This window comes from Poromitra crassiceps (genome assembly GCF_964638095.1).
Source record: "Poromitra crassiceps genome assembly, chromosome: 7".
Taxonomy (NCBI): Eukaryota; Metazoa; Chordata; class Actinopteri; order Beryciformes; family Melamphaidae; genus Poromitra; species Poromitra crassiceps.
Genome location: NC_139628.1, coordinates 46,488,634 through 46,499,861, shown reverse-complemented (window position 1 = coordinate 46,499,861; position 11,228 = coordinate 46,488,634). Strand labels below are relative to the sequence as shown.

The following is an 11,228-nucleotide window of genomic DNA, read 5'->3' as shown; positions in this document are numbered from 1 at the left end:
TGCGTGCGTGCGTGCGTGCGTGCGTGCGTGCGTGCGTGCGTGTGTGTGTGTGTACTATATTATCAGTCCTTCAAATCTAGTTTGCTGGGACTCCGGCCCGTATCCGCAGTGGAAGTGGTCCCTGGGAAATGTGGTTTGGTCATAGATAGTAGGTTTGGTACATAGTGGTACTGTACATTGTCGGAAAAGTTTGGGAACCCCTGCAGTACAGTATGTATACAGGTTTGTTGAAGAGTGCCGCCCTCTAGTGTCAACTGTCAACGTACTGAAGACGCAACTTGCCTACGTCATCAACTATGCGCCAAACCCCAGCGCCTGCGCAGTGCGCAAGATTCAAACTGGTCGGCGGGCAGTTAAAAGAGCAGACGACAAAAACACAAAAACAAGTCATTGTTGTAAAGCGAAAACCTCGGTAAAAATGACCAGCACATTGAAAGGCATTACTCTCAAAGGAAGCGCTGAGATGGTGGCAGAGTTTTTCTGTAAGTATACATTTTCAATATCTGTTTTTTTTTCAGCCGTGTTGTTTCGACATGAAGCCAGGCGTGTATTCTGCTGTTACTGCCTGGGCCTGTCTGTCTGTAGAGCATGTGACGCCGAACTCCATTCACAAATATGTCAGTGCAATGCTTCGTTGCATAACGTAACGTTACGCATGCATTATACCTCGTAGAACATGCTTTTTAGAAATTGTAAACGCCACACTTAATTTCGCTATTAGTGACCAACCAGCAGCCCCTTTGTATCGTGTAAAAAAAACCTCTTAGCATTGGTTGGTGCTCTGTAGTAACGTTCACTTATGTGTTGTGGTGGAATAAGTCTGTGAGCAACACTTGAAATTGTAACTTATCTAAAGTTTGGTGCATTCTATAATGTATGCCGAATTTACCAAGACCCCATGACGGTTCATAGTCGATATTTGTGTCCTGGTACTTGTGTCGTTTGCCGTTAAGAAAGGCAGCATTTTTTGCTTACTTTACGACTAACGAACACGAGTTTCGCTGCTGTTAGCTGGCTCCAAGCTAATGCTAAATAGTTTTGTACACGGTCACACACATGTATGTACTTGCCTAGACACGTTGTATGGCCTTCTGTATAATGTTAATGTCAATATGAAGCACTTTGTAAAATGGCTGCTGTAAATTCATGTACTGATTTTCATTCTTCTAATTTGTTATTGGTTATGTTTCTGAATTCTGTACCTTTTAACTCACCTCAATACATTTTGGCATATCGTCGTTCGTTTTACTGCAATTATTTTTCACACTTTATGCATGGTGGCTCAGTGGTTAGCACTGTTGCCTCACAGCAAGAAGGTCCGGGGTTCCCCGTCCAGTCCTTTATGTTTGGAGTTTGCGGAGTCTCCCTATGTTTGTGTGGGTTTCCTCCGGGCTCCGGTTTCCTCCTTCCACCATCAAAGACATGTATGTTCTCCTGTCACTATCAGTGCCCCTGAGAAAGGCACTGGCAAAAGAACTGGATTTGGTCAGGCTGAGGCAGTCACAGTAGGAATTTAGTCAGGGGCAAGGGCAAAAATGGCCCATGTAATCTCAGAATGCCCCTAAAAACCATGTTCCAGACATTGTCAAAAATTGCTGCAAGATTTCAATCATGTTCCTCTTGTTCAATTAAGTTAATTTCCATTTCCATTTCCTTTAACACACACTCAGCACTGGCAAGCTAGTTGCCAGAAGAAGATGACTAAGAACACACTCACACAAACCGAACAACAAACTGTTGTTCACACTACGTGTTATGAACTTTATGCAGTAATTACTGTTTTAAAGTGCCCCCAACATTTTGTAAATGCCCCAGTCCTCACATAGCATTGTTGTAAAGCTGCCTGCAGATGATAAGCGATCTTCTCTCTCACCGTCAGGTAGAGCAGAGAAAGGTCAGCAGCAGTAACTAAGTAGGTCAACGTTTTAAACAATATTTTTTAACTTTGAGGGCAGCGCACGGTGGCAAATCCAAGCGGTGCACGACGCCAAGTGTAGCGCTGCTGCATAGTTGGGAGGCACCCGCTCTCCCCATAGAAATCAAACAGCACAGCAGGCACAGAGCTGTTTTACCACAAATCATCATGTGGGGGGGGCTTAATAGTACCGATGGAGAAAAATCCAGTTGGGCTCATCTGAGGATGACCTAAATAATGTAATCTTACTTTCTACTTCCCTATTATTATTATTACAGGTCATGTGTCCGAGTGTTGAAATTATCAGTTGCCTTATCCTTATAGAGAGCCAAAGTGAACGTCACTCCCTGCCTTTCTCCCTGTACCAGCGTCAGAAAAAATACAACGGTGGTGTGTATAGAGACAGACGTTACTCTTTTTATCCTGTTTGAATTGTGCCATCTTTTGTCAATTTAAAAGATAACCATGCATGTCAAGAAAGTCTCAGTTTGTCGCGACACTGAAACGTAAGGTTTAGTTTTGTGAATCAACTACATCTCGTGTCGCACATTATACGTCGTCACACCATCAACAACAATGGACTGGCCGGAGAGATGTAACTTACGCGACTGGTTGTGCGTAGTCTTTCTGATTTATAATTTATAGTGCCACAGTTTTACCACAAACTGTCACTTTCTCGACTTGCAGAGTTATATTTTACATTGACAAACATGACGTGTGTACTCCCGTGGCACAATTCAAACGGGATCAAAAAGGTAGCGTATCACTCCGTTCACCACCATTCATATTTTTCACACGCTGGTACAGGGAGAAATGCAGGAAGTGACGTTCACTTTGGCTTTCTATTGATGTCTCTTTGCTGTCTCCTATGTTAATATTTGCTGCTACAATGACCCAGTTTCTCCATAGGAATCATGAAGGCCAGAGGTTCCCAAACTTTTCAAACCAAGTACCTCTATCTACCAAACCAAATTTCCAAAGTTCCCACTGCGGCTACCAACCCCCCCGTCCCCAATAAAAATTGCTGATTTAACCATGCAATAGCATCAGAAAGGCTAAATAGTAGTAGGCTACTGTTGCGAGTCAGACCCCAAATAGCCAACACATAAACGGATACATGTAAACATTTTACTTGCTGATAGGGTGATGGCAGTCAGCAAGGCTCTTGAGTACCACCAGATGGAGCCTCGCGGACCACAGTTTGCAAATCAGTGATGTAGACTGGCCTAACTTTCTTCTTCTCTTGATTTCCACCACAGCATTTGGCATCAACAGCATCCTTTACCAGCGAGGCATCTACCCCCCGGAGACTTTCACCAGAGTCAGCCAGTATGACATGAGCCTTCAGCTCACCACTGACGACAAGCTGAAGAACTACCTGACCAATGTGGTGTCTCAGCTCAAAGGTAAGATAAGAGCCATTTAGCCTCAGTGGCGTCTGTACATTGATCTGCATCGAGTCAATGATCAACGGTCCAATAGCATCGATGCACAGTGAAAACATCGATCTAAATTGCTATAACATTATTTTATTTTATTTTGAAATTCCACGTCTCTGCATCACCATTTCCGCCCAAGTGCACCTCTTTCTGCATACAAACAATGTGAGCACCATGGCAAGCACGGAACAAAAAGAGGGAGAAGATATTTGCTCCCCTCTCGTATGTAAATCAACGCATATCGTCTAATATTGATCACAGCCCCCTGAATCGAATCGTGTCGAAACTATCGTGGTAGATTTAGTGAAATCAGCAAATGCCAAGAATTCACTTGTGTGAGTTCATGGCAGTTCATGTGCCAGTTTTTCCAAGACATAAACAGAGGGGTCAAAATTCACAGATGGCCACACTAGCTGTGAGACTTTTCACACTTCAGTCAACATGGGCAGTTACTCCCTCCATAGCCGTGGTCTTGGGCACCCAGGACAGACAATCCCCCCCCCCCCAACTCCCCTCTCAGATTTTACATAATATGTCATAAGAAATATTAGGTGACATAGTAAGTCCTGTATCAAGTGCAATTTGGAGGTATCTGAACAATAGTTGCCAGCCACGATCTGTGAGGGGAAACTATCAGAGACCCCCCCCCCCCCCTGACTATAACTGATAGTTTCCTCTTACAGATCGTGGCTGGCAACTATTGTTCAGATCCCTCAAAACTGCACTTAGTTCATACAGGACTGCAGGGTCTTCCAAAGTATTAAAAGTTGATAAATAGTCTTAATCATCATTGATGAGGTATTAAATGGTGTAGCTATTGTGCTGATTGCATTAGGCTATCGTCTCATATGAATCGCAGACCCCTGAGTTGAATGGAAATCGTGTCGTGGCAGACTTTGTGATATGATCTCTATGTATATCTCTGTGCTCTGTTCCTGTGTTTCAGAGTGGCTGTTTGAGTGCACGGTGCAGAAGCTGGTGTTGGTCATCACAGGTCTGGAGACCAACGAGGTGCTGGAGAGATGGCAATTTGACATAGAGTGTGACAAGTCAGCCAAGGAGAGCAGGTACTCGCTCTCAGAAGTCTGTTCTGTAGATTCTGACAGGTCCACATTTGTTTCCATTCCAGCTGCCTAATGGGTCTTGTATTTCCAACTGGCATTAAAGAGATCTATCCTCTTCATACATGATACTCAAGCAGACTTAGTGATTATATCCACAGGACATTAATGATGATTATTTATCAAAAATCTCATTGTGTAAATATTTTCCAAAAGCATCAAATACAATATTATTGGATTGGAAGAGAGGCTTTGGATAAAATCCCAAAATACTAGGGGTGCACCGATCGATCGGCACGCAATCTGTATCGGCCGATTTTGACCTCAAATATGTGATCTGCTGCTGCAGATATTTCTTTATTGTCGCCGATTGCATAGCCGATCATGCTGCACGTGAGAAACATGAGGCAGCCCATTTTCATGTCTTCAATGTCTATCGTTTAACTTTCATATTGTGCTCTAACGTTTATATCATTGTGTTGCAAACCCTAACCCTGACTGTCAACACACCCCTTGCGTCTTTGAATCACACACATCAGCTGGTGATTACAGCAGACTCAGCAGACAGAAGTTACCTCCAGTCCTCCCGCCTACCGAGGCATTTGCATGCTGTTAAGTCCGTGTTTGATCCATATTTGCGTGTATCCTCCTAACGTTAATGGTTAGCTTTAGCCGCTTTAGCTTAATCGATAAAATAGTTGTAACTTGGGTCGAAGTTATTTTTCTTGTGTAACAGGGAAATCCCGGAAAATGGAGTATTTTTGTTGAGTGAACTGAACTGCATTGAACTGGTAACATGGAAATCCCGAAGTGGAGTGATTTTTGTTCTTTTATAAACTGAACTGAGGGAACTGGACTACTACTAGCCATTTAGTTCAACACAGTCTTGTGCTCCAATTATCTCACACACAAAAAATCATGTTGGCGGTTTCCTTTAGCCTACAAAATATAAAATATTGATGTAGAAAAAAGAAAAAAAAATGTGCTGCACTTTCAATTTGATGCATGAAATGTAGGCCTATATGTAAAATGGAAACTGTTCTATAATAGACTGCTATAGCTGCTTACAAAATAAATAAATATATATATATATCGGTAATCGGTGATCGGTCGATGATCGGTTGGGCAGATATTTCTCATAGGTGATCGGCAATCGGTGATCGGTGGCAAAAAACGTGATCGGTGCACCCCTACAAAATACTGTAGCACATGGATCAAGTGTATAATAGAAACTTTTATTGAACTAACGTTTCGACGCAGGGTGCGTCTTTATCAGAGCACCCTGCGTCGAAACGTTAGTTCAATAAAAGTTTCTATGTACACTTGATCCGTGTGCTACAGTATTTTTGGTTTTTATCCAAAGCCTCTCTTCCAAGACTTTCCCTCTCCTGAGAGCACCGGACCAGCCTGCTGGGCTGCTTATGGGTTGAAGCATGCCTATAACTTCATCTTGTTGTATTGTATATCGAGGTATTTGGTCAAAAATATTGTGATATTTGATTTTGTCCATAAGGCGAGTGTAAGAATATCACTATACCCCTAACTGTATCCTGTAAGAGGCTTTTGGACTACACTGCTCTCACCTCAGTGTGTATGTAGTCATTTAGATCACTTCTAAGTGTTTTTGTGTCTGTGTTTCCCAGTGCTCCAAGAGAGAAGTCCATTAAGACCATTCAAGAGGAGATCCGCTCTGTCATCAGACAGATCACAGCCACCGTTACATTCCTACCTCTGCTGGACACCGCATGTGAGTAACATCAACTCTAAAGACACCAACTGACAATTTGTGTTGTAGTATTATTTGTTTCACAGTGTGGGAAAATAATTTCTGCATGGTCCCAGTGTCCCCCATCTGATAAGATTTTTGTTTTTAGATGTTTTCTTACAGAGAGTATGGGTATGAAACACAGTCATCCATTCTGTCATTGTCACTTATGGGTGGAATTAATGTGAAAATAAATTATTACCCTTTTTGCTCGGGGTCCCCGCCCGGACCCTACTTTGGGAACCACTAGTCTAGTGCAGTGGTTCTCAAACTTTTTTTTTTCCAGTACCCCCTTTACCCGACTACAACATTTTGCTTAGGAGACTGCAAGAGAAGACTAGCATATGATGCAATGAATGATTGATAACCCACCTTTTGAAGAATATAACATTACAAAATAAGAAATGGTGTGAAAGAGTTGCAATTAGTGCCTCCTGAGCAGATCTGTTCTAACATTTCATTTATTTTCATTATTTATTCTGACATTTTTCCATTTTCCTTTTTCTCTCAAGTACTCCCTGTAGTACCTCCAAGTACCCCTAGGGCAGTACGCGTACCCCAGTTTGGGAACCCACTGGTCTAGTGGTTAAAAGCATCACTGTTCTTTGAATCTGAATCTGAACATGTGATGTTAAGGGAGAACAGTGGTTGGTCCGCTTCGTTTTTCCTCCTCTCTGTATCCGGTTAATGTCCGCCGATAGTGGACACAATGGAGCAGATAGAAGAGAGACGAGCTGTTGAGGGCTGCTATATATATATATATATATATATATATATATATATATATATATATATATATATATATATATATATATATATATATATATATATATATATATATATATATATATATATATATATCGAATGTCCCACAATATGAGCTTCACAAAATGAACACTTGACATTACTTCAATTTTAACAAAGCACGCTACCGCCATCTAGTGTTTCAGTTGAGTACTGCAAGATTACCAATGTGAATGAAACCGTAAATGCTAGCACCGCCATACCACCCCACGTGGCGTGCCCACTGGCGTTGTTGACAGAGACGTCTATTTCACGCTTTAGTGGGAAGGTCAAATAGTAGTTATTTCTATCCTGATGGGAGTGGTCTCTTCTGGGATGACAATGCCTCCATTCACATGGCATGAGGGCTCACTGAATGGTTTGAGTATGAAAACCATGTGAATCAGGTGCTTGCTATGGCCTTCATAGTCACCAGATCTCAAACCCAGTTGAACGCCTATAGGAGATTTTGGACCGACGACGTGTTAGACAGCGCTCTCCGCCACCATCGTCAAAACCACCAAATGAGGGAATATCTTTTGGAAGAATAGTGTTCCATCCCTCCTGTAGAGTTCCTTGTAGAATCCTTGCAAAGGCACATTGAAGCTGTCCTGGCGCCTCGTGACACAGCTCACACATCTGTAGGCTACAGCTCACACATCTGTAGGCTATATGCCCATTTCTCAGCAGCTTAAACTACCATGCTGCAACAAGTCCGGTGAGCAAGTCGTCTGTCCAGAACAAGTTGAACAACTTTTTGAATCATCAGGCAATGAGCAAATGAGAACTGTGCAGAACGTGCTCATCTCAAATAAGAAATGTGCTCTTTCTGTAGTTGTAAAGTAACCCCTAGAGCTGTGCAATAGAGACAATAAGACGACATTGTTTTTGGATATCGTAATATCTTGATATGGCGTAAGTGTTGTGTTTTCCTGGTTTTAAAGGCTGCATTACAGTAAAGTGATGTCATTTTCTTAATTTACCAGACTGTTCTAGCTGTTCTATTTGCCTTCACACACGTAGTCAATCGTCCATATAATTGCTGATAATTATTAATACAAAAATCTCAATGTGTAAATATTTTGTGAAAGCACCAATATTTGGGGAAGGATTATTTTGATCAGTCTTGTTTTGGTAAAAGTGCTTGTGACATCTCACATGTGGCTTTTTGACTTACAACTAAACTTTTAACACACTTAGTAGAAAATACTGCGATATATATTGTGTATCGCCGTTCAGCCTAAAAATACAGATATATGATTTTTGGTCCATATGGCAAGCCCTAGTAACACCTCCCACCCTTCCCCACCCAGGTGCGTTCGACCTCCTGGTGTACACCGACAAAGACCTTGTGGTTCCTGAGAAGTGGGAGGAGTCCGGGCCGCAGATCATCGACCAGTCGGAGGAGGTGCGTCTGCGCTCCTTCACCACCTCCATCCACAAGGTCAACGGCATGGTGGCCTACAAGAGGACTGACTCATAGCTCCCATCTGATGCCCGCCCTCACCCCACCAGCTGTATATACTTCAAACGATGTTAGCCTGCTAAAAACAATCCTGATAATGTGACCCCACATTCTTTCTTTCAAAGTCCTTTTTATTGGATTTTTACAAGTAATCTTACAATACAGTTGTGTTGTGTTGTTGGTACAATCTCAAGATGTTAAATCCTCCTATTCTGTTTCACTCCACGTATCAGTCTGGATTTCCAGACGCCCACAACGAGTTCAGTGGGCGTGAGTACTTGCTGCTTTGACAGACAACTCCTTCAGCCAATCACCGTCCCTAAATCCAATCCAAATCCAGTCGGAAGAACGGCGAAAACGTCTTTTCCCGCGGAGAAACTCCGCTGGTGCATACCCTTGTTTAATTGTTATTGAGTCTATTTCTACAATAACTGCAGTTATGGCTGTGTTTACTCTACAAACGTTAATGTTGCCACTTGTTGCTTTCGGGAGACACCATAACAGCTTTGCCAGCGGCGTCCCTGATTGGCCGGTTACATTGTCAACTACAACTCATTTTTGGGAATTGCTGTGGGCGGGTGGAAGTCCATACTGATATGTAGAAGGAAACAATGTGAGAGGTCATGTGATCAGGATGGTTTAAGCAGGTAGGCGACTTGGCCTTATGGAAAACAAGAGATTTTACACTGCCCTATCCTACCTTGCTCTTTGTTTCTTTCTGTTTCTCTTCTCCTTTGAACATCACTGTCTTATCTCTGTCTGAGGAGGCTAGTCTTGACACAATGGAGTGACCCTGGTCGGTCTCCACTGATGTAAATAGTTCTTGTAAGCCGTAACTTTTTCCTCCACTCTGAACATGTTTTTTCTTTTGTCTTGTCTCATCATGCTCTCAATTTGCCAGCCTCTGTTTTAGAAACTAGTGGTTTATGTGACATTTTTATGGAATGCCAGTAAAAAAATAAATAAATGTCCTTTCCTTCCATAGTTTATGATGTTCTATATAGTTTCATTGTAATCCTTGACCATCAAAAGACATCACCTTTTCTGTGTTATTATCATGTGTGTTTCAGGAGATATGATGCAAAATGCATAATTCGGTTAGGGCGGGAAGTAAAATGGCTGCCATGGCCACCACCAGGCATTGGCCACATGGCTCGCTTTCTGAAAATGTTCAGAGCCCCAAGCTGTACAAGTACACCAAGTTTCATGCTTTTATCAAAATGTGAACATAATTTTCCCATCACCTGGGTGACCAGCGACTGAAAATGCTGTTTTCTCTGATTTGAGGTATAGTGCGGATTTTCGGCTACAGCAAGTGTCATTTTTGAAGTAGGAAGTTCATCTTGGGCTCAAATTGAAGCTTATGAACTTGGGCCGTTTTTTTTAAATACAAATGAAGTGATATTCACCATAAAGTGCTGGAAAATAATCATTTTTGAGGAGAATTTGTAAAACGGACAGTATTTTTGTAGGTGAAAATTTAAAATAGAATTGTAGCAAGCCCCAGAATCTTATTTTGCTACTTCCCCCTATGTTCCAGCATACTTCCTGCAAAATGTCATGCATGCATGACTTGTTATGCCACTGCAGTACCTTATTTGCATTTACATCATTTTTGTCCCAAAAGGGGGCTTTTGGGCCCCTGAGACCAAACGGCCCCGAGTTGAACGTGGACCCTATGCTTTTGAGATGGCCCAAGGATAACAGGAAATCATAGTGAAAAAAGGTAGCAGAAATAGTCTTGAGGGCTATGGCTGGCTGTGCCTACATTCACTAACCGAAGGCGGCAAGCTGCCACACAGGGAGCTAGCACAGCCATTGGGAGCAATTTTGGGGTTCAGTGTGTTGCCCAAGGACACTTTGACATGCGGGCTGGAGGAGCCGGGGATCGAACCACTGACCTGATTAGTGGACAACCTGCTCTACCTCCTGAGCCACAGCCACCCGCCACAGTTTAGTAACAACATGATAATAGGGGTAATAGTGTGATGATAAAGGGATTCGACTATGGGCGTGCTCTGTAGTGGCCCCGGCTGGAGCTGCATTATTATCTATTTTATCATATTTTAAAGTGGTTTTATCCTGTGTTTGCAAAGTGTCTTTGAGCACGGTCAAAAGCAACACTGAAGCGCCTGAGTTTATTGTGAATTTAATTTACTAGGGATCTCGCATGCTCGATTCATAGGCTCACCCGCTGCGCGGCTTCGCCCATCCTGCAGCTCGGCCTTGCCCGTAGCTCGGCTGCTGTGTGGCCAATGAGCCCAGCATCACTGATGATGTCACAGTGGGATTTATGACATCACTGATATCACACTGGGCTTTATGACATCACTGACATCCCAGTGGGACAGAGAAACAGAAACTGAGCCCTAGCTCCCATTTATAGTGGGATTACATTAATGGTGTTATTACAAAACTATGATTGTCTGCACTTTTTATTATTTTTATTTACCACCTGTGAACCTGCCCACTGACTATAGCACAGTTCCCCACAGGTCCTTGAATAACTTTAAAGATTGTGAATTTGAGAGAGAAAAAATCAACACCTTAAAAGTTTTTGAAAATAGACACACATGGGTCATTGAACTTGAATTTTACAGTATATATGTTGTGCAAGCATATAAATCAAAGTTATATATATATATAGCCTATATATATACTGTATATATATATATATATATATATTGATATATATATATTGATATATACACACACATTAATTGTACAACATTATTGAGAAGTGTTCACACATTCAAGTCTCTTTTTAATAGTCTGAGCTTCTGTAAAGCCTGCTCATACA

General features: G+C 42.1%; 1 protein-coding gene across 1 annotated transcript; it reads left to right on the top strand.

The window, feature by feature from the left end:
- The first annotated feature begins 333 nt into the window (after positions 1 to 333).
- mad2l1 (MAD2 mitotic arrest deficient-like 1 (yeast)) lies at positions 334 to 9,391 on the top strand. The gene is made up of 5 exons (XM_083640759.1): positions 334 to 482; positions 3,175 to 3,321; positions 4,301 to 4,421; positions 6,059 to 6,162; positions 8,277 to 9,391. Exons 1-5 carry the CDS (start codon positions 419 to 421, stop codon positions 8,444 to 8,446), a joined length of 606 nt encoding a protein of 201 aa, XP_083496885.1. The 5' UTR covers positions 334 to 418; the 3' UTR covers positions 8,447 to 9,391.
- Positions 9,392 to 11,228: the final 1,837 nt, after the last annotated feature.